This window comes from Chamaea fasciata, unplaced genomic scaffold, assembly GCF_029207755.1.
Source record: "Chamaea fasciata isolate MVZ Bird 193981 ecotype frontalis unplaced genomic scaffold, bChaFas1.0.hap1 SCAF_9, whole genome shotgun sequence".
In the NCBI taxonomy this organism is placed as follows: Eukaryota; Metazoa; Chordata; class Aves; order Passeriformes; family Sylviidae; genus Chamaea; species Chamaea fasciata.
This window is the reverse complement of record NW_027094094.1, coordinates 2881539-2905848: the sequence shown is the minus strand read 5'-3', so window position 1 is coordinate 2905848 and position 24310 is coordinate 2881539. Positions and strand designations below refer to the sequence as shown.

General features: G+C 43.8%; 1 protein-coding gene across 1 annotated transcript in view; it reads right to left on the bottom strand.

Moving 5' to 3' along the window:
* Positions 1 to 24310, bottom strand: part of ADAM12 (ADAM metallopeptidase domain 12) — a 173925-nt gene that overhangs the window by 36744 nt on the left and 112871 nt on the right. The window contains exons 6-11 of the mRNA XM_066191596.1: positions 23508 to 23691; positions 19590 to 19655; positions 18699 to 18770; positions 16952 to 17121; positions 15259 to 15343; positions 10357 to 10505 (exon numbers count right to left, since the gene is read on the bottom strand). Coding sequence (XP_066047693.1) covers positions 10357 to 10505; positions 15259 to 15343; positions 16952 to 17121; positions 18699 to 18770; positions 19590 to 19655; positions 23508 to 23691 — 726 coding nt within the window. The remainder of the gene's footprint in view (positions 1 to 10356; positions 10506 to 15258; positions 15344 to 16951; positions 17122 to 18698; positions 18771 to 19589; positions 19656 to 23507; positions 23692 to 24310) is intronic.

Genomic DNA, 24310 nt, shown 5'->3' with positions numbered 1-24310 from the left:
GACAGAAAGGCTCTCCAGGACACCAAAGTTTCCTCACCTCTTCCTTTCCAGTGCCTTTACTCTAAAATAGGCGATTTCTTATCTTGATCCATCACTGGGGCTGTGTCATTCATGTGCAAAGGCTGAAGTGGAGCCTCCCTGCATTGCTGCCACCAGAACCCCCCAGGAAAAGGTGCCCACCGCCTCGTGACAAGCTTTGGCTTTAGAAAAGATCAAGAAGGACTTTGCAGGAAGGAATCGTCTGGTAAAATTTTCAACGTTTTGCACATCTATGCCAGGCACAAAGGGCTCCCTTTGTGATTCCCATGACAACTGTGGCAAACGCAGCTGTGGGCACCAGTTAATTACAGGGATTCGGTCTTCCAAGTCCACATCCACTCCTTCAGGTGCTCCTGGGCATACAACAAACGTTCAAAAAGCAGCTTTCATGTCACCTTAAGGATTTGCCCTTTAAGGTCCGTCTCCATTTTTAAGCCAGGAGTTTGGAATTCATTAACACCAATTAAAACTGGACACTGGGTGCTTAATTCTCCACGCGCTGCAGATTTATCCCTGCAGGTTGAAAAGTTTGGGGTTTGTTTTCTTTTTTTTTTTTTTCCCCCTTTTTTTTTGATGAAACAGAAAGCCAAGATAAAGGGAAATGTCCTCATGTGATTTGTTCTCATGGGTCACGGCAACAGCAGCACTGCAGGAGAAAAATGTCCCTCCCAGAGCTATATTTCCTACGGATATTACAGCAACAAGACAAAAGGCAGCTGAGCTCTCTCATCCCAGCATCCAGGCCAGGAAAAGTGGATACATCTCGTGGCAGAAGCCCCTGCTTGTCCTTAAGTATCTGCTATAAATAATCACACCAGGAGTAAAATGTGTTTTCATTTGAGAAGTCACCTCTCTCCCTGTCAGCTTCACTTACAGCAAAGTCATGCTGTCAATCTGGGCGAGTTCTCCTTGAGAATGCACCAGCAAAGCCAAATATTTTCCCCTTCTAACAGCACATCTACTGAAATGGGCAAGACTAAACTAAATAAAAAGCGATTATTTCCTTTTCTTCTTCTTTTTTTTTTTTTTTTCTTTGCCCCCATAGTTCCATGTGCTGATTGTTAGCAGCGACCCACTGCTGCAAAGGGCTGGGAAAAATTAAACGGATCTCAACCAACGCTACTAATTCTTCAACACAGCTCTTATTTATCACAAAAATTAAATATCTCTGCCAGGCATGGAAATTATTAACAAAAAAAAAAAAAAGAAAGAAAAAAAAGGAGGCCAAATGCACTGCAGATGTGGGGGCTACTTGGAGTGAAGGGAAAGACTGACATAAATCTGTTCTGTAATCTCGTGGCTGTTTCCTACTAAAGGAAGGACCAGAATGCAATGTGCTAAATTACTGGGGCAGAGGGATATGTTGCTTAAGGTTTTTTGTATATTTTTTTTTTTTTTAAAGCAGTTGCACTGCTGGCACAACAGACCTAGCTCTGTCACAAGTAATTTATTACATCAGTATATCAACTTTATTAAAAAAAAGAAAAAGACAACAAAGAAGCCTGTCTTTGTGCCGAGCTCAGCTCAGACTGGTTTGGAAACATAAACAGCTTCAGAGTTTAATTAGAAACTGTTTACATCTGAGAGATAAATTCATTTTCCTCAAATTGTAACAGAGGTAATTCCAGATAGTTCTGCTGACTCCAGAGTTTAATGGCTCTAAGCTGCCAGACTGAAAAATGCAAAGTGAGGTCTGAACAGCTGAAAACCGACTGAGAGGGGTCAGGAAATTCTGTGCTAACTACTAATGGTTTGATTATCTAACATTTAACAGCTCTGCAGCTACAAGATGCTGCAAGACGTCTACAAGAAAAAAAAGAGAACCACTCAGTTAACTAAAGTGTCCTTTCCCACACTCTATTTCTGATTTCTTTCCCATTTCACCCTGACCTTTTGTCTTTTTTTTTTTTTTTTTTTTTTTTTTTTTTTTTTTTGATCTGGAGAGGTGCTGGGAAAAGGGTTTTCCCCTTCAAGTTGATGCTGTTTTCGTGGCACACCTGGCTGTGTCCTGGAGCAGTGTGCTGGAAATCTCTGGAAGGTGTGCATTTTCACATCTGGAGACTCCAGTTCAGCCTTTGAGTGACCAAAATGAGGGCGACCTCATGTTCTACTTCCTTGAGATCATTTTTCAAAAAGGAGAAAAGTGATTGAAGCTAATACTTAATACAACAAATGGCACAAGTGTTCAGTACTTTCCCAATTTGTCTTGAAGAGATTTTCACTATGCTTTATTTATTTAACTACACGTTTATAAAGTAGTTAAATAAATCTTTCTTTTTTTTTTTTTCCATGGCAGTTCACAAATCAAACAAAAGCAGATGACAAAATGAGAGGGCTCCTCAGAAAACCCTTTAAGACCCAAAGCCACTGAGCCCAGGAGCTCTCCGGGAGCCCTCAGCCACCCTGTAAGATACAAATATTCACTTGTGCAGTGTAAAATCAGCATTGCTGCCACTGGCCTGCTTTTGATGTGCAGCCCTAAAACCTCATTAATGGTAATGAGGGATCCACAGGGAAGCAGAGACCTTCAGCACCATCAGAGGACTGTGGAACACTTTATTACAGGGTGCTGCTCCCCCAGACACTGCCCTGGGGAAGGAGTGAAGGATCTGCTGAATCCCCTCAGCCTGACCCAACCCTGCTGCTCATCCACCCCATTTCCATCAGCAGAGCTGCACTCCTGGCCAGCCAGGCAGATCCCTGAGGAATCCTCACCAGGGCACATCCTCCTGCCTCCACAAACCTTGCCTTTCGTCTGGGTGCCTCCCATCACCTGGATTTTCACACAGCTCCCAAAAATGCTGCTCCAGCTCACCAGAGGTGGAAGCAGCACAGGAGCACGTTGGGACAGTCACAGCACAGAGTGACACCATAAAAGTTCAGAAGGCTTCCCTTCGTTACGGCCCCATGCTGTCTTTTATACAGTTTTTACAAACTTCTAATTGGTTAATACCTTTCTTGTTAATTATTCTATTGGTTAGCAAAAAACTAATCTCTCGATTGTCTATACAATCTATCTATTCTCGGATTGTTTACATATTTTCTTCATTGATTCTCATGGGACAAATCTCTTGTTATTACAGTTGCATTTATTTTTCACCCTCAGAATAGACTGTTGGGTTAAAGGAACTTCTCATCCTCCAAACAGCTTCATGTGGGAACTTACAGATTACTTGTTGGCTGCACTTAGAAGAAACGACAGGACAGCTTTTTACCCTATTCCTACAGGAGCAAATCAGGTTGGGGTTAGGGTGCACAGGCCAATTTCTCTTCCCAACCCATATTTGCACCAGAAATACCAGATGGTTTTTGGACAGAGACTGTGTACACAGACAGAATTCACACACCTGTGACCGAACACTTAATTAAGGAATGTTCACTAATCCAGATTTTGTCACCTCAGTGGCTCTGGGGAACATTCCAGATGCATCCTTGTTCCCCAGACGTTTGGGGTAGATCCAGATCCTTGGACCCCAGAAGTTTGGGGAAGATCCAGATCCTTGGACCCCAGAAGTTCGGGGAAGAGGGATTATTCTGATGCTGGACTCCTGCAATAACAGCTGCACGTGAATGCCAAAGCTTCTGCCAGCCCTGCCCTTGCACTGAGCAGAAACTCCAGAGGAATCTTCCAAGTTTGAGCCGGAATCAGAGCCCTCACACCAGGAAAATCAGCCAGACCTTCCAGAGTATGGAACAAGCATGAAATGGGAACGAGGGCAGGCAGAGAAAACAAATAAATAGCTATTTTACATGTCTCTGATAACGTATTTGCTACCATAGAGACTGTCAATAGAGGGGAGCCAATCAAACCAGCTTTTCTGCGCCACCAGAAATGGGTGTTTAGTTATAAAAAAAGCACAAAATAAAAAGTGATGCACCCTTCCTTGGCCACTGAAGGTAACACATGAAAGCAAAGCATCACATGAACTGACCCTCACTTGCAGCAGAGCTCCCTTTCAAGAAAATCATGGGAATTGGCCTGTGGGGAACAAACATTTCCTAAGCTCATCCTGGGATGCCTGGACCACTTCTACGACAGATCCCTGGACCGGCTCATCCCCAGGGAGGCAAACAGGAATGTTCACATTTGCTCCATCTCCTGTGCAACTCTTGGTGTCACTTTGAGCTCCTCACAGACATCTGGTACTACTGCTCAGGAAAAAAAAAAAAAACAAAAAAAACCAACCCACTCTGTTCCCACTTAAATATTTTATCTCACCTTAATTACTACTGATGTACTCAGTGTTCAGTGCAGAATATCTAATTGCTCCTGGAGGGAATTAAAACCCAGTAAGTGCCGAGGCTCTTTTTCAGTGGTAGATGGAAGAAGCCACCTGATGGTCCTTCCCATGGTTAACTTCCCCCCATCTCTCGAATTAAACTAATCCGAGTCATTAGTTTAATTTGGGACTGTCACTCAGCTGAGTCTGAACAGATCACCTTTGCTCTCACTCTCATTCACAAATAGGCAGCTTCCCACTGCCTCCCTGCTTTAATTCTAAGATAAAGGTTGTGATTTTACTTAAAAATTTATTGATAACAGCGTGGGGTGTTTTTTTTTTTTTTTTTGGGACTGGTTAGAAAAATATCTTCAAATTACAACAGTGAATGAACCCGTATTTTCCTACGTAGGATTTCTACTCTGTGCTCTTTCGGTGCTCCTAATTGGTCTCCTCCCCCAGACCCCGCCTCCAAAAAACTCAATAATTAAAGTGAAATTGTGTAGTGAAAGGCAATTACTCAAAATTAGCTGTTCCCTTTTTCCCGTGAGGCACCGTTCCATAAAACCCCTCTACAACATAATAATCTGTAGCTGAGAGGTTAAATTGATCTCATTTCTCCTTTTTTTTTTCCACTCATGGTCATCGCTGCACAAACCAGGAATTTCCACCAGCAGTGTCACAGCGAAGGCCCCACTTCCCTGTAACACTTTACAGTCATATTTATCTGAGTAAATTCAATTTAAAATCTGAGCGAGAGAGAAACACGGAGTGACTTTAAATTCTAGCTGTGAAAATTGGAAATGGGAACACGAGATCCAAGATAAGAACGGGGGGGTGGAGGGGAAAGGCAGGCAAAGAGAGGGGTTCAGTTCATTCTTGACTTTTCAAAAGGAGCATCAGAGAGAAGGAAGAAGACAAAGGGGAGCTGTTGTGTGGGAAAGTGTCCTAAAGAAGATGTTTCCTCCTTCCTGTGCCTGCCCAGACCTTCCTGTGAGTCATCAAGGGATCTAAATCAGAATATGCCTTGGAACACTTGGAAAAGAGGACAGCCAGGTCTACTGGGGGCCTAGATAAAAATAAAAGATTCCCAAGAGATGTTCTTTCATTGAAAAGTTTGTTAAGCAGCTATCAATAGCCATGCTCTCTCACACATCAGATTTTCCACTTGAATATTTGCCACTCATTACATGTCTTGAAACAATAGCCCAGACAGCATTTATATTTTCCTGAGTGTTTTAAATTATTTTGCATTTTTTTAATCTTTTCTCCATGGTGGGCTTTGAGGAGAACATTCCAGGTCAACGTGAGGTGTTCCATCTCATAAGAAATGTATAGAGAAAGCAATGGGATATAGGGCAGTAGGACAGGCCTGAGAAAAATCTGCACCATTCCCATATGCAGGTGCAAAGGGGATTGGAGGGGAACACCACAAAGCAGCTCTTTCCCCTTTTTCCACCAGCTTGTGGCTGTGGGGAGGCAAAGAGAGATGGAACAAAGGGCTCTGTCCTGGGAGCCATTTCCACTATCCCTGGCTGGGATCATCCAGCAACAAGAAATGAACCTGGGAAGAGGAAACGCTTCCACCAGGGGCCAGTGAAAGAGGATTTTGTTGTTGCAGGTATGGGCATCCCAAAGGGAAAAAACAACTGTAGGATTAATGCCTTAAGTTTGAGCTTTCATGTATTTCAGGTCCTGTGCTGCCCAGGGGTGCAGCTCTGAGCTCACAGTCAGTGTCACTCAGCTCTGCACACAGCAGGGACACAAAACAAATCCTTCTCCTGCTGCACACTGAGGACAACTTTCAGCCCCAAAAGCACAAACAAGGGTGGGCTGGAGGGAGGGACAAGAAGGATGGGACCTCACAGCCTGGAGCTGGAATTGGACAATTAAACCCCAATGTGCAAATGGACCAAAACTTATAAAAGTGTGAGACCTCGTGACTGTTTGTGCATTTTGTGACCATTTTGGGTCCACCCTGGGTGCAGCCCTGGCCAGGCTCTTGTCCTGCCCAAGCTGAACCCTTAAAGGCCTTTCAATAAATCTCTGCTTTATTCTCCAGCTCTGTCCAGTCTCTGTTCCAGCTCGGCCTTCCCAAGGCATCAGGATCAGGATGTGAATGGGTCTGGTGAAACTGCCCATCCTTGGAGGATTCCTCCTCTCATTAACCTCACCCAGGAAAAGGAAATTTTCCACCTTTCCAGGGAAGGCATCAAGGAGCACTCCCTGTGAGAGGGAAGCAAGAACAACTTTCCGGTGCGTTCACTTCCCTGCAGACAAGTTCCCTGTGTGGACCACCTGCATGGAAGCTACAAGAGCACAGCCCTCAAGGACACAGGGAAGTGGCTGAGGGGGGGTTCGACCCTTGAGTTTACAGGAAGGGAGAACACTTAACTATCAAAATTTTGCTTCCCTTAAGGCTGGCAAACAAAATCTCTGAATATCTGAACTTAATATTCCAACTTCTTAGTGGGCTTCAAACCCCATGGAGGCCCCTGCGCTCAATTTTGATGAAAAAGGACGTGTAAAAAAGTGCATTTCCAAAATTATTAAATAAACAAGCGCCGCTAATTGGCAGCATTTTGCTCTGCACTGCTAAATTCTGCTCACATTTGCAAAGGTTTAAAGCCAGCCCAGTGCCTGGGGCAGCACCAGAACTCTTTGGTATTTATCTACCTGGCAGGAAGAATATTTTCACTCCTAAGAGGTGACGCTTTAGGGAGATAATTGGAAAACAAGTGGATCACTGAAGTGGCCTCAGTGCCTCAGCCCAAGTCCCTTAGTTTCCACATAATGAGATCTCAGTTAAAAGATTCACAAACCTCTCTAATATTCCTTCTTTTCCACTTGCAACAGTCCATGTACAAGACAATTTTAAAAACTAGAGGAATATCATTACAACAGATAAAAAAGAGGACGATGTGCATTAAATATTCCTCACTGATATGGTTAGTATCACTATTAAATATATTTAAATATTAATATTCCATAGTACTAAACACTAATTTTAATACTAAATATTCCTTATTGAGAGTGTTTTTATAGGGACCACCCCCATTTCTACAGAAGGATTTGTGTGATTTTCACAGCAAATATTTGAATCTCTGAAAGTCCTGTATTGACACAAGTTTGTGGGGTTTTGTGCTTGATTTCATGTTATAAAAAATACATTTTGCTAAAGTAGGAGGTCTTTAGACATTTGTAGCTCACACACAATTGGTGCACATCTTGCTGGTGTCTTTTAAGAATAAAAACTATAGGAAGCTGATTAAAGGACAGATCCAACAGAGTTTAAATTCCACCCTCAACCCTGGAGGTTTTTTCCCACCAAGACATAATTTCCAAGACCTCTTCAAAGACTGAAACAGAAGAACTGAAAGAAATTACAATAATCATGAAATCCCTTTAAAGTCAACAGCCCTAAAACATTCCTTTTTGTGCATGACCACAGCGCTGACTCCAAAGTTAAATTCACAGAGGCCTTTCTGGTATAATTTAGATATTTCCTATTTTTTGTAGACATCACATAAGGACTTCTCAGTGCTTTTTACACTAATTTCAGCTAGATTTTTTATTTTTTAAATTCCACTCATTAAATCTACCTTAAGCCAATTAGAAGGGCACAGAGTCAGTGCAGCGAGTACACTGAGAGCAGGCAGTCTCTCTAAATGGACGTGGGATGCTCTTAGTTTGGATTCTTTTGGTTCTTTCCAGAGTGCATTTGGGAAAAGGAACATTCACTTGGCCTTCCCTTAACAGACAAGCACTTCCAGAGAGGAAAACTTTTCAGTGTTCCTTCAACAATGGTGCTCAAGGGAGTATTGCTATTGGTGAGGCACGCTGGGCAATTAAATATTCAAAGTGTTAATTTGGAATTGGTGAGATGCAGCTTGGCTCGAGGCGTGAAGTGTTCCCCAGCAAGATTTATCTCACAGACTGACAGCACGGTGTCGAGATAAAGCCTGAGGCTATAAACCCAAAGTTCCCATTTCTAAATCAATAACCAGAGCAAACATTCAGCCTGCTCAGGGCTGTGAAGGCCACAGCTCCTCCTCAGGCACGAGTTGAATGCAGAGTTTGCTGAAAAATCCAGAGAGGGCATAGCAAGATTGAGCTGGCTGCCCCTGCCCAAACTTTTGGGGTGCTGAGGGTGGGCAGAGCCTTCAAGGAAAGTGCTACACAAACCCCAAAGGCGGAGCTGAGCTGCTTGGAGCCGTCGCCAAGGGATGAGGAATGAAAAATCCGAGTCCTCATATCCTGAGGAGCACTGAGTGGGCACAGCCTTGCTCTGACCTTGCCCTGAGCCAACCCTGTGTCTGGACTGGCACATCCAGCACCCAGGACAGGATCTGGCACACCCAAAGGGAGAATGAGGATGGAGCTGTTTAAGGTCCCTCTCACCAGATGAGTTCAGAAAGTGCCCAGCAATTTCCGTCCTGAGAGCATCCCTGTGTTTATTCTGAAGTGGAGCAGCTGGATGCAGAACCAGTAATTCAGCTGGGCTGGCAGAAGCTGGAATGTTTCCTTCAGGAGCTCAGAGCCCAGCCCTGCCTGCCCAGGGCTCACCATCACCTCAGCTCAGAGCCTCTCCCCTTCACTCTGTCCCCACAGTGTGCACAGAGTCCTGAATGATCCACGGGGATAGTCACCACCTATTGTCTCCAAAGAGCTGAGTTCTTTCTCTTTTCCAGACTGTAGAAATCCCTCTCGTCCTCGTCCACTCTCACAACTCTCTTTCGTTTGTCTCTCAGCTTGCTGTGCTTGGCCTCTGGCCACAGTGCTGATTCCTGCCCTGATGGAGGGTGACAGCTTTGCCTCTGAAGGAATTCCAAGGCTGCTGTTGGGCTGACCAGCAGGGAACAACCCTGCCCAACGCTCCCTGGCCTCTCCCACATTGCTCCCCTTCTTTCCCAGAAACTTGCAGCCTTGGGAAAGGCAGGGGCAGAGCTGATCACAATTCCCAGAAGAGGTTTTTAAGCAACAGATGGACTTTAGGCACACAGAGTTGGAGCTGGAAGGAACATCAGAGAACATCCAGACCATCCTGTTGTCCTAAGGCACATCCAGCTGTACCTCCACTGCTGGCAGGTATTTGCCTCACTGGTTCTGACTGGATTCCAGTCACAGGCAGCCAAATTCCTGCATCTGGCCCAGAATTACCATCAGAGAGCTTTGGCCAATCTTACTTCAATTTAATCCTTCCAGTCCTAGTCTGAACATGGACATGGAGAACTCATTCCTCATCTCCTCCAATTTCAACAGGAATTTGAAATACATCCCTGCAAGCAGTGGCAGCTCACTGTGCCCAGGGTGCCTGAAACCTCAGTGTCCCTTGGCACTGTGCCTCTGCCACCAGCAGAGCCACCCCTCAGTGGTGCCAGGGAATCAGGGAATATCCTGAGCTGGAAGGGACCCACAGCATCAGAGTCCTGCTCCTGGCCCTGCACTCACAGCACTGACCACAGCTTCACTGGGTTTTATTTCCCACATTTCTGATCTCTTTTTCTTGGAAGATCTCCCTCTGGACACAGAACAGCCTTCATCCCACCAGCCTTGGAGATTTAATTTGCTCACATGCTGAAATTGCTCCACACTTACAACAGAACTTTGTGCAGAACTAAAAACCTGCTCTGCACGAGACAAAGAGTTTGCAGGGAGTCTTAAGAGTCCATTTCCTGCATTACTGGATTTCCTACACATTCATCTCAGTCTTGGCTCTTCTCCTGTTGCGGCTGATGCTCAGCTGGCAAGGTGAGAGAAGGTGAAATTCTGGTTTAACATTTGCAACACAGTTTGTTTGGTTGTGGATTTTTTTTTTTTTTTAATTAACCAGTTGCTTACAGCACTTTTGTCTCTCACATTGCTAACCTGGAAAGAGAAAGGTGCAACAGTACGTGTTGTGCCCTGATAACATTTAATTTCTTCAGCTTGAGCGGGATAACTGCAACAAGATTCAACAGGAGTTGAAAACTCTTTTCCTTTTTGTTTTTTATTTTTTTTTTTAACCTTTGAGTGTTCCTGAGGCACAAAATGAAACCACAGATGTCCCAGCGTAGCTGTAGCGGGTGAACCTGGCCAGTTTCAGCCTGGCACTTACCCAGTGGAGGGGTTCATGATGCAGCCCCCTTTATCAGTGGATGCTTTGCAGTTGCAGCCCCTCTCCAGAGTGTCGTGATTCATCCCAAAATTGTGCCCCAGCTCATGAGCCAGCGTCACTGCTGCACCCAGAGGGTTTTCTGAGTGATCCTTCAAAAAAGAAAATACACAGGAGAGGCAGTCAATCCAGCATCTAAAGGAGACTCAAACTAAACTCAAGGCACACATTCCCCCTCTGAGGTGCTATTCCCTGTCCTTTGAAATGTTTTATAAGTTCAGCAGCTGGAGTTACTCTGTTGTTAAATAAAGTCAATTTTAAATTCATCCATGTATGGGGCAGAGTGGGGATTTCAGGCCAGCCTTTCTGGCCACCCAGTTTCCCCATTAGATATTTGAAACCACGGAGCAGCTGTGAAAATTTCTTTATTGGGGTTTAAAGTTCTGCTGTTCAGTAAATCCCCCCCAAACTCCCCAGTCCCAGCAGTGGCAGAGAGAGGTCACCAGACACGGAGTGTTGGAAAGGGCAATAATTTATGGGTGAGGATGAGTGTGATGAGGGAGAAGTGAGAAGATCCTTCCTGTCAGGAGGCAAATTAAAAATGAAGCAAGGGATTTCACTCAGTCTATTTAATTTGCTTCAGACTGATTCTTTAATATCAGGATGTCCAAGATTTCACAGACCTTGTAAGAAAAAGCAAGAACCTTTAAAAATCTCCTTTTTAAGATGAAAGGCCAAAGCAAGCCAACATCTTCCATGGCCTCTTTTAAAACCTGTGAATACTCTAAATGTTGAAAGTGTCAGTTTGAAATTCTACCATTAATCTGATTTTTGGGACAATCATTTCTGAGAAATTCACTGCATGATTTGATTACAGGCTGCTGATCAGAACGATGCTTTGGCTTAACCACAAGTAAGAGACCTTTCCACACTGATCATTTTCCTTGAGGGGGAAAAAAAAATCCACTACACTTGTAAGAAAGCTTTCCCTGAAGGCATAAACATGTAATATAAATGCATGATCCACCATTTATCAGTCAGTAAATGGAATTACTGTGTACAGCTGCCTGCTCCAGAAGCGTGCATGAATATATTCACTTTAAATAACTCCTTCAGCATCATCTAAGCCAAACTCCAGACCAAAAAGGTGTGAACGGTAAAACTGTCTAAAGCATTATCTATGTACTAATGGAGGCCTTAATAAATGACTTGGGGTAGATGTAAGAGTTTCTTCTTTCATCTCTCTGGGCTAATATTTTTTAGTAAATCATTTCGCAGGCAGCAAACAAAATCAAGAAGAGAATACAGTCATTCTGAGCACACCAAACTGCTCCTTCTGCAACTGGAATCAGCTCAGAGGGATTTTATCTTTTCACAAAATGTCTCTTTTAAATTTTTTTTTCCCCTCGATTTAAAAATCTTTATATAAAAATCTCGTGACAGCCAGTTTGTGTGCAGTTTGCCCTGCACAACTACATAATGAGATATCTTATTTAGATCCTGGTCTGATACAGAGGGATTTATCTTTGTGCACACAGTAATTGATGGAATAGTTAGAGAATTCAGTGTAATTGAACCTGAGGTCATAAAAAGAGCACAACCTCTCACTCAAATGGGAAAAAATGCAGGGCTGAAGATTAAGAAAACAGAAAAATAATTCCGTATAATTTGCCACTGACTCATAGGACGATGCCTTGAAATTCAGGCTATCTGGTCAGGACAGAAACTCCTCACTGAGCTACACAGACACACAGCAAATTGAGCTCAGACTTCCTTTATTTCCCCAGTATCTCCTCCACTTACTGAGCAGTGATTATATTTCTCTGAATATTCTGAAGCTGTCAACAAAAACTGAAAACAAGGATTCACACAGTCCACTCCAGAAGTGGAGCAATAAATGATGTGCAATGTAATTTGGGACTTGAATAGGCAAACAATTATTCCAGCCCATGCAGTTCTCATTACTTGCTCAGATCCACTTGGAATGCAATTTTATCAGCTTCTGGAGAGGGTTTTTAAAAGGAGGAATGTGATGCCTCAGCAAAAGAGGTTATTTGAAGACAGCATAAATGAAGATTATCAAAACAAACAGTGACATGTTCCATTTGATACTGAGCCCGTTTAAGTATCACAAGGACTGAAGAAATGAATAGCAATGTGACTTTGATTTATTCCACCAGGGTCTTTCAAAGTTAACTTGAGCAGTAAAAGTCATTACCAAACACATTTCACAACCACTGAATAAGCAACCATCTACTGTTCAGACATTATAAGCTGTTGCACAAAGCATGCAGCTGCTTTCAGCCGAATTCTGCTCCATTCCACTGGGATTAAAATCAAATCCTAATAATTACATACTGTCACCTACAGCTCCAAGAGGCAAACGCCCTGCTCACGGTACTTTCGGTGCATGGTCACTTCGTTCGTAGAGTCACAGAATAGTTTGGGTTGGAAGAGACCTCAAAAATCATCCAGTCCCACCTTCCACTATCCCAGGGGGCTCCAAGCCCTGTCCAGGCTGGCCTTGGGCACTTCCTGTGGCTGCTCCATCCACAACTTCTCTGGGCACCCTGTGCCAGGGCCTGCCCACCCTCAGAGGGAACAATACCTTCCTAAAATCCAATCTAAATCTCTCCTCTGTAAGTTTAAAACCCTCCTCCCTTGCCCTGTCTGCCCAGATAAAAAGTCATTTTCCTCTTCTCTCAGAAATATTTTACTTTTAAATCCATGAATTCAGTGGGCAGCCTTTGGAAACAGAAGAATGAAGACCTGAATCACGTCAAAGACTTGCTTTAATGTCAACTTCCCTTTGGTTTCTCTATGACGCTACAGAAACTTCACAGGAAAATGAAATGATAAGGGTCTTGTTAAGGCTTCTCACACTCACATGGCTGCTCTCCCTGCTTTGAGTTCCTCTGAAAATTAATGGGAGACAGGGTGTCACCCACTGAGAGAACTCAGCCCGACGGAAAAGAGACAGGCAGGCTCCCGAGGAGGCATGACAGAGGAATTTAGATCCTAAAGCAGAGCTGACTAACTGCAAAAAGAACCAGGAAAATCACATCAGACAAGAGTCACTCCAGATTTTGTATTCAAATGTCATTTCTGACGCAGTCCCTCATTGTCTTTTCTTCCAGAGCAGGTTTTAGAGTGTGGGAGCTTTTGGTGTTGAGCACTGGGGGTGGGATGGGTGAGAAATTGGCTGAATTACGAGGTTGGCCAAATGTTCATTTGTGCAGTATTGGGACACCTGAGCCCCTCACCTTCCCAGGCTAAGAGTGATTCATTCTTTCATAGAATCACAGAATCTTTTAGGTTGGAAAACACCTTTAAGTTCATGGAGTCCAACCATTCCCCAGCACTGCCACCACTGCCCCATGTCCCCAAGTGCCACATCCACATGGATTTTAAATCCCTCCAGGAGTGGGGACTCCATTTCTTCCCTGGCTAGCTGGGCCAGGGGACAGGTACCAATATTTATAAATATGTTTTGTCTATCAAATCAGCCTTTGCTAACTCAGGGGATGGTTGGGCAGCTGCACTTTTGGGTTTTGGGGTGAGTGTTTGCTTTGTTTGGATTTGGCTCCTTTTCAAGGATTTGCTTAAAGAGCTGGAGAACATTTCTGGTTATTCTGTGCAAGTTTCAAGTTAATTTGCACCTCAGAAGCTTAAATTCACTGTCAGAAGCTTCAGCCTGGGCCAGGATTCATCCACAGACCCTGGGTTTCTCCTGGACATATAAATCAGTCCCCTCTCTACGAGAACGTTCGAAAGAAATGCTGATTATTGTTTTCCTGTTACTGGAATGAACTATTTGTAATTATTTCTCTTTAAAATGACAGTCTCCAGAGGGAAGAGAACTGACTTGGCAGTAAATTACACTGTGGAGTAGTTTAAATCTTATGTTAAAAATTAAAAGGACAAAAAAGTCATCATTAAGGGCATCTTTGACTGCAGATGAAGCCAAAGCAGTGACTGCAGGGCTGAGAGTTAAATGAATAAAATGGGGCTGTCTGCCTCATCTGTGCCGTCACCAAGACTTGGGGGTGCACTGGGAGACTCCTACAGATCTTTCTTCCTTTTTTTCCTCTTTTTCCTTTTGTACCTCTCCCCAAGGTACCCAGTGAATAATTGTTACAGACAGCAATTACAGACTCAGCTTCTCAAGCTACCAAGAGCCTGAAACCTTTGTCTTTTCTACAACTTTGACACAACTTTTCCCAAATTATGTGTTCTGTTTTAAAGCTTCTTCCCTCTATCTTAGCACAAAACATTGTAAAATTGAAATCTAAAAAAATAAAAAAATAAAATTTAAAAAAAAAAAAAAAACCAGAAAGAAAATACATCAGATCTCCTTCCAGAAATTGGACAAGATGTTTGCTTGTGTGTTCACCATGTCTTGCATCTAACAACAACAGAAATACCCTGGGAGAGACTCAGGTGGAATAAATGCTGCCATTGTTTGTTCTCGCTGTCTGGCAATGCAATAAAACCACTGCTGCAAAGATGGAAAATAAGGCCTAACACAGGAAACTCTATAAATACAGAATAAAATCAATATAATAAAAGATTCAGGACAGACTGCTGCTGCCTGTAACACAAGAATACCCAAGTGTATAACAAATACATCTTCTGGTTCTCTTCCTTCACAGCACCTCAGCACCTGGCGCAATAACAATTAAAGGTATAAACTCCTTGCAAAGAGGCCCCGCTATATTTTAATACAATATTTTGGGGGGGGTTTCACTATGGAAACTATAATTTACAAGCAATCTGAACGGGGATACAAACAACAGGGAGATGGAAAACGGGACAAAGGGGGGCTGATGTTGTGGTTCAGGAGGCAGGACTGCAGAAGCTGAGGTGGTGTCACCCCAGTTTGGGTGCTGGGCTTGCCACACTTACCATGACGACCCCTCCAGACTGCTCTGCTGTGCACATGCTCATGATGGGAGCCATGCCAATGGTTGTCCCCTGGAAGTACACCCCACTGCAGGAGAGGAGACACAGAGTCACCAGTCAGAGCCAAGACACCTCCCTGTGCTTTCCATTTTTGTATTTCTGCCAAGCTCCAACAAAGACCCCCCTTCTGTCCCTCACATTTACAGGCCTAAAGCCCAGTTGGGCTGTGCTGACTCAGCTGAACTGAACCCCAGTGTCCCAGCTCTTGGAACATCCATTGGATCACCCCCACTGGATCACCCCCACTGGATTGCTCTCTTTGGATCACCCCCATTGAATCACCCCCACTGGATTGCTCTCTTTGGATCACCTCCATTGGATCCTCATTGGATCACCCCCATTGAATCACCCTCACTGGAACACCCCATTGGATCACCTCTATAGGATCAACCCATTGGATCACCCCATTGGTCACCCCATTGGATCACTCCCATTGGATCACCTCCATTGGATCACCCCCATTGAATCACCTCTATTGGATCACCCCATTGGATCACCTCCATTGGATCCCCATTGGATCACCCCCATTGAATCACCCTCACTGAATCACCCCCACAGGATCACTTCCATTGGGTCACCCTCATTGGATCACCTCCATTGGATCCCCATTGAATCACTCCCATTGAATCACCCCCATTGAATCACCTCCATTGGATCACCCCATTGGATCAGTCCCACTGGATCACCCCCATAGGATCACCCTCCTTTGTTTTTACTGCTTCTTCCTTTCCTTTGTTTCTGCTGGCTGAAGTTGGGAACAGGCATAAAAATGTCTCTAACTCAACGAAGGGTTATTGTAATGCAAGGGGAAGTTTATGTGCTACTTGTGATGATGCACGGCCTTGAATGTAATAATTTCAAACAAAGTGTTATTATACATATAGAGCAATCAAATATCTCAGGAGGGACAGTTTGGAAAGGCTCAATTTATTCTTATTCTGGTAAAGTAATAAGTAAATAACTCCTTTTAATTACTGAGACATCAGGTGTGTTTATCTGCTCAGTATAAAGAATAGTCCATTGATCAAAATAATACCTATTCAAGAAAGAGGTGTTTCTCTCACCTTTTTTTTAAAGAGTGATTTTACTTTCACGGAATCACGGACTGGTTTGTGTTGACAGGGACCTTTACTCAATTACTTTATTCCAAGAAAAAAGCAGCAGGGTAAAATAGGTTTTTGGTTTAATTTTTAAACCACGAATGCAACTGAATTGCCTAAATTAGACAGCATTTTAAGGCATACTGAGGTCTTTTCGTTAAGAAATAGGCTTCACATTAGGGTCAGAGCAGGACTGGCTTTTCCAGTGACAGTTTGGACTGAGGCCAGTTTAAACTGGTTGTAAATTCACACCCTGAGTATGCAGCAGGCGAGTACAACCCACTGCTCTACACGGGTTGTACCCAGGACAGGCTTCAAGGACCAGGGCTGGGAAAGGAAACTCACCTGGAGCATCTGCTGAAGGGCCCTGCAGGGTGGTTTTGGGTTTGACGTTTGCAGAGGGGAAAGGCAAACCCTCAAGAACACAGATATTCCCTCCAGCAGCTTAGCAGCTGGGGAAGGACTCAGTACAGCTATCCTGAAAACTCCAAAATCCCCCAAATCCTGGCGGGTATCAAACCCAGAGTCAAGCCTACCTGATCAGCTGTGCATTGTCGTGGGCTTTCCGAGGTAGGAGTTTGAGCTTTCTCCAGTCCAGAAACTCGTGCAGGCTGGTGAAAGGGTCTTGGGAAATGGAGCACTTATCCATGTCGTTCCACACTTCCACTCCCACCAGGGCCACTCGGATATTGAGTGGCCTGTAGAACTGAGAGGAAGAGAAAAGTAGGAAATATGTGTCCAAAAACCATTTTAGACTAGGATATTCAGATTAGAATTTTTCAATAAAAGCTTAATGCACCTTTCTTTATGAAAGGTTAAGGAACCTTTCTTCAGAGGTTGAACAAATTTCTTCTTCAGGGCAAAACACCTGACAGGACTGAGACAAAATATTTCCAAGACTCCCAGAAAACAGCTCGGACCCAACTCAATACCCACAAGGTATTCCAAGAGATCCAGGGATTTCCTGTTTCTCCCTGCCCTACCCAACCCTGCGGCTGCCTGCCCGTGTCCTTCAGTTCTGAATGAACCCCTGGCCATGGCAGATGACTCTGCCAGGGCTGCCCCACCCTGCATTGCACAGATCCAATTCCAGAGGGAGAGGAACTGTCTGTGCTATGGTCGTGTCTCACAATAATAGCTGCAAATCAGCCAGGGCCATCAAGTCTTGCACAGAGCAGATAAAACCAAGCGATTTTATCTATTCCCCCACCAGCAAATGCCATTTTTGCTGCAAGAGGGGAGCCGGAGCAGCATCAACAGAGCCACAACAATTCTGATCTGAGAGTAATGTGAGGAAGGAGTCAAGGATTGATCAAGTCCAGATTTGCCTGACAGGCTGAGGAAAACACCCAGTAGATCTTTGTCTTGTTTCTGTGCATTCCAGTCATTTGCATAACGCCGGCGTTTGCTGAGCATAAATTAGGCATGAAACAAAAAATACATTACAATATGCAAAATTAATTTTGAGCAGGTAACATATAAACACCTGTCCTCTGGCAATAACTCAGCAAGACAATTATGGATGAGGTAGAGGTGTCTCCAGCAGCTTGTTTTTAATCAGGAATGCTTCTCCTTGAGCTACTGTCCTTGAAGTATCACTTGATAAGCTCTCAGATAAATTAAGACGCTCTCAGTTGTAATTTCACTACTAGAGTCCTAATATTTTCTGGCCATACAGCCCAGCAAACATAAACTCTAATATCTTCAAAAACCACTCTAGAGGACTCTTAGCCTTTATTGTTTACTGTCAAAGAATTATTTCAAGACTTAAAAAAAAAAAATCAGGTTGTGTCTGTCTCTTATTGCTCTCACTCAGCCATCAACTCTGCTTCTTTGTTCTTAATTCTGCCATCTTCCTTGGATTACACATTTTATTAACTGTGTTTTCACAGGCCTTTGTTGGCCTTACAACTGGGCCTTCCCTTGTTGCTGCAAATGACTTTGTTCTCTGAATTTCTCTTCAAAATAATCCTCTTTTTTTCTATAGGCTGTTTCATAGGTGATTATCCCCACCCTCTTCCCTGGTGAATAAAATCTCAGGGCTAAATTGGGCTTTTTTTTCTTAGGAATAGATCTTTACACCTCATATACAGCAGAGCAGAGCTCATGGCTTCGTGTATCCAAAGGTAAATGAATTTAAGGTTTAAATTTGCTTTTCCTGCTTGGAGAGGAGCTTTGCTCTGGAATACTGGAGTACCAGGAAAGCTGCAGGGTCAGCTCCTTCAGCATCCTCCAGAAAGTGTGGCAAGTTTGGGGAAAGGGAAACAATCCTCACGTTCTTACCTTATCAACGTAGTTTGCGATTTCTATCAGCCTCTGCTTAATTTTTTCCACATCTTTGCCTTGTCTCTGAAACTGGGAATGCAAAGGGTCAATATACCAGCAGCACAAATGTCACAGAGCTTCCCCCCCCAAGAAGCAGCACATCAGGGATGTTTGGGAATTAGGGGGCAGCCAAAATCCACCAGCAGACTCCTGCTGGATTCTCAAAACCACAGTCTGCCCCAAAAGAAACACAGACTGGGGGACAGGATTTTGGCTCTCGTGGAGGGATTTTAAAATCTCCAAGTGTTACACGGGGGTCTTTTCAGGACTGGTGTTTTGGAAAAAAGTTCCTCTCTTGGCAGGTCTTGTGATTGTAATTCCCTAAGGAGCAGCGTTCAAGGGAAAAAAAAATTTAAAAAAAGAAGAAAAGGCAGCAAAATAATTCCAGCCAAGATTCAGATCTTTGCCATTCAGCTCACTGGAACATTTTTACAGCCAGGGCTGGGTACTTTGAAGCTCCCTTTGCAAACCATCAGGAAGGCAGTGGTGCTCCACGGAATGTGATGGCCAAGCACTGCTTCAGGAGCACTGACAGCCCCACTGGGGGCACAGCGAATGGCAGTGAGGACTTAACTCACTCAGGGAATGAATATTGGCCTCTTCTTCCATCCTGACACCGATATTTCAGAATCAAGCTCCTTCTGAAGTATTGCAAGAAATTTTGCAACCGAGTGTCATTACTGTCCCACCTTAATAATTCCTTCCCTTGCTCAGCCCTAATTAGGGAGGATGATTCACCTCAGAAAACCAACACATTATTGACTGCAGCACCTTCTTGGCAGCACCATGGTAACTGAACTGAGCTGCCCCTCTCCTGCTCACATAACTTTTTATTTTGCGGTTCCTTACCTCACGATTATCTGCCACAATAACAAGCTCCACGTACTTCGTTGTCTTCAGAGTCTCCCTCTTGTACTGTCAAAAAAACCATGAAAAGTCTCATTTTACTTTCAGCTTTGATACGACAAAGTGCTTGCAAGAGGAAACACACGGCGTCTCAGGTTTCCTGCATTTTACCAAGATTTTACTCCATACAAATTTGTAGTGTATTCCTCCTCCTCACGGAAGTTTTCCTCACAAAACCTCTCAGGATTTGATCACAGGAAGCAGGAGAGTGGTGCAAAATCTCTCTCAACCTTTCAGCTTTCTGCAGTTGAAACGTTTGAGTTATCTTTCCTCACAGGAGAATATCCCCTCTGGCAGAAAGACCTTTGCTATATCCGAGGCACATTTAAAGGAGGGATGAGGTAACTTCTAACAAACATTTCACACAATAGACAAACTGGTTGCTAAGAAAAATGAGAGATAAAGGGATATTGAGTGAAGCAGAGAAGAGGTCAGGCAGTCAACTGATAAATTATGTAGGAAGAAAAACTCAGAAATAATAAAAAAAAGCAGAACGAAATGTCAGTGTCTGGGGAAGAAAATTAATACTTGGAAAAAATGGAAGGCACACATTTCATTTTCTATCTGCATATTCATATAGAATGCAGGACTGAAAGAATCATAATGCTTAACTGAAAAAAACAAAATCACTGAAGAAAGCGAAATTTTGTCAGAGTACAAAACATGTCACAGCTCCTTTGCTACCCTAAACTGAAGTGACCTATTAGTGCCTGTAAAAGTTCTGTGATTTACAGCAGCAGCATCTATCCTCTCATTCCTTCCTTGTGTCTGGGCGAGGACATTTAGGGAAAAGAGGTCTCAGCAGAATATCTGATCTTCCTGCCAGAACTTAGAGGGCTTAAACAGATGTCTGACCTACAAGTGACCACGATGTCTTGAGCTGCAGCAAAGCTCTTTAACCTAAAACATGACTAAAGCTTTCCAAGGGAAACTGCTCCAAGGCAAACTCAGAGATCGCCTAAGCACAGCCAGTGCTGGACATCTCCTCTCAGCCAAATTTCACAAAGTTTTCTTCACATTATCAAACTGTTCCTCTTCATTATCTGCTGATTAATGATTTCGATGTTTTGCAAGAATTAGAGGAAAGTGAACGATGCAATCTTTAGTATCTGACTTTCAAGCTAATATTCACTAGTGCTGCAAACTCCAACAACTTGGAAAAAGGTTTCATTTGGACAATATTTATGGATGGAGAGAGGAGTAAAAGCTTGCTGGTAATGAACTAAACCTCAAGGATGCAAACACTTGACAGGATTACACTTCTTAGGGGCTCTGGCAAATGAGCTGAGGGGGATTCTTTTAAAACCTCTGGTGGTGTCACTCAGACATGAGTGAGGTGCCACAAAAGGCAAATGGCCATGTGGCTGTGGTTTGTGATGGAATTGATCTCTCAGATACTAAAACTCTCCCATCCTCAAATTTATGATGGGGTCCTAAAGAGAAGCATCTCCCCCAGGTGCCTCTCACCCTCATCCAAGTGAAGAAGAAAAGGTGATACAGGAAAATCCGAGTTCAAAGGTGCAAGGAGAGCTCTGTCACATGAGTCAGTTTAAAACGCTTCCCTCTTACCAAGAGTAAAACTGTTTGGACTGGAGTGAGCTGCAGAGAAATTGGCTAGCAGGTATAAAAATCACATGAGCCTCTGGTGACTGACTCGCATAACAAATCTGTTCCTGAGATTTGCCCAGAGGCTGTGTGAATTCCTAGGATACAATATTTATTTATGAAATATACCTAACTATGGCTCCTTTCAGCTTGCTTTCTGCAAGGTTTCACTCAACTTTGCTGAGTGAATCCTTCAGAACTGAAATGAAGAGTCAAGGGCACAGCCATGGGAGTTGGGGAACAAAGGGTTTTGTTTCACTGACCGCTGTCTCTCTCCTCTGCTTCTTTCACACCTGACCCTGTCACAAACCTGCTGTCCCAGCAGCTGTCCCACCCCTTCCTCGGCCTCTCCTACCTGGGAATTGGTGTGGCTTGGGTGGACACTGCAGTGGTGCAGCCCCTCTCTCTTCATGCCCTAAAAAATCACCTGCCTCGTTGTGGTCACCAGCACCACCAAAATGGGTTTTTTTTCTTTGTGGCTACAGAGAAAATTCCCTCCTGCAAGGTCTGTCCTACACACCAGGTGTTCTGCAGGTCCCATCTCAATGGAGCTCAGCTGGAAAATGCTCCTTGGTGCAGTCTGAGGGTGCAGTGAGTCAAGAAATGACCCAGTCCCCAGAGAGACCCCACTCCATGGGGTCTGCAGCACCCTCAGCATCTCCTGCCTTGCTCCACTGAAGCTCCAGTTTGGATTTGGGAAGTTAAATAGTCTGCTGCTTGTCCCATCCTCCAGCTGTAATTGCACCTAACCCAAAGGCCCTTGGTGATCCCACATTTCAGCTCTGCTCAGTAAGAATTTTGTGTAGGCGGTTGAGGGAAGAGTCAGGGGACGAAACCAAACAAAAAAATCTTCCCCCAGACCTGTCAAGAAGCCAAATATTTTCATCATGCCCTGAACCTGAGACCTGATTTCTGCTTAATTCTGTCACCCTGTGTGATCTGGAGCTGCTTTATGTTTCCCCACTTTGCAGGTCATCTTTATTCAACGTGCCCACTGACAGACTGCTTAGTGACAACACCGAAATATGAAAACTCACACCACACATTACATTTGACAGCCTTCAAAATTCCTACATTAGAAGCTTAACCAACTTACTCATTAAATTTGTTGTACCTATCCGTATGATGTGACTGTTGACGGGTTTTATAATTACGTCCACTGAACCACAGCAAAAATGTTTTTCAGATATTTAAAGTGAAATTTGAGATGTAGTTGAAGCCACCGGCAAAACGGGAGAACCATAAGGGTAATAATCAAATGGCTTTGATTGTGCCAGTTTGTTCCATGCACACATTTTATTTCTTCATTGCATTGACTGCTTCAGTGGCATTCAGTCAAAGTCACAAATAATTTGAGGAAACCTTAATAAAGTTGTATTTCCAATGTTTTCCACCCACACATACTTTTAGAAATGCACTTAATTCTTATAATGTTACATGCAAAGGCTAATGCTCTAGATGTAATCTTCCTAAAAATGTAAAATAAATTTCATTGCATAATTATATCTAGAGGTGTCACTTGGGTTGCTTTCCTTAACAATGGACCTGATGCAAAGCCTGAGACGTAGATGCGAGTACAAATCCCCATATGTGACATTCAATAAATGCTGATGGCAGATTTGTATCATTATATAATCCTTGAACACCCAACCCAGCCTTCTCTACAGTCCTCATCCGACATGCAGATGAATTTGTTACAGCATTTCCTCTTCCTGGTTTTTAGCTCATTTAATTTTCTAATTTCCATCAGCTAGATGCATCTCAGGTGGAGTACACTTCTGCCAACATCACAGCAGCTCCAAGGATACGTCTGTAAAATAATACGCTGAGAATTTGTTTTGTCTGCATAAGAGGCTTTGCTACTAAAATGTAAAGGTTCCAAACCTGGTATTAGCAAAGTGTCCCAGCTATCATGTTCTCTTTCATCTTGGGAGGGCAAGAACTTTTCCAGACATCGCTCAGTATTCTTAGGGAGCCTTAAATTCTGGTTGTAACCATACAAGAACCAAAATATACGACCATAATACGAACCCATAAACTTTCCTGTGCTGAAAAGGAAGTGAAAAGCAAGTTATGCATGGAGAGTCCAGGAAAAGCAATAAAGCTTTAACAAATAACTTCAAGGCTGCACTTCAGCAGACGGCACCGAGGGAAGTCGACGATGTGGGTTGAGGTTTTGCTCAGCGGAGCCTCTCGTGGTGGGCAGTAGATGGAAGTGCTGCCAACCAAACACAGAGAAGCACATCAGCCACCTACCCTGGCAGCTGGAGAATGCTGTGAGGTGGCGCTGGCAGCAGCCCCTGGGGCAGGGATGTCCAGCTGGTGGCCACAGGATCCCGGGGCTATCTTCAGATTCTCCGCTCGGTAGATCTTGTGTTCGCCTGTGGCACCTTCCAACGGCTCCAGAATGTAGCTGCTGTTTTCAAACACAATAATTCCCCTGGGACACAGGAGAGCAGAGCGAGACATGTAGTTTTCAGGAGCTTGTCTACGCCAGAGTTACACCAAATTTAATAATGATGGAGTATGAGGAAGCAAAAACGCTGATTTACAATGTCACGGGCGAGCAGGGCAGGAAACATCAAAGCTGTACATTTGTCACTGCAGCACACACTATACTTTAAAAAGAACCAATGGCTCACAGGAATTCGTCTCTTCTGAAGTGCTGCACTGCAGAGCAAAATGATATTTGTGTTTTATTTGTTTGCCATTCTCCCAGTGATGCATTGCCCGCAGAGTGAACCAAAGCCTGGAGAAACGCTTTGGGAAGAGGAGGTACAGTGGGAAAACGTTCATTACAGTCTGCAGCTGCATTACAGCCCTTAAACCAAACCCTGACATGAGCCTCGGCCCTGCCACATCAAAGAGGCCTCACGGTGTCAGGATGGATTATTAAATATTGCACAGCAGAGTGAAGCTCAGACACAGGAGGAGCTGATTCCTGTGTCGCTCATTTTACTGCCCAAAATAATAATTTTGACAGCAACACCACCTGCTCCCTGAGGAACTCACAGGTTTTGGAGTGAAAGCTCTCTTGTGAATTCTTTAAGCTACGGACT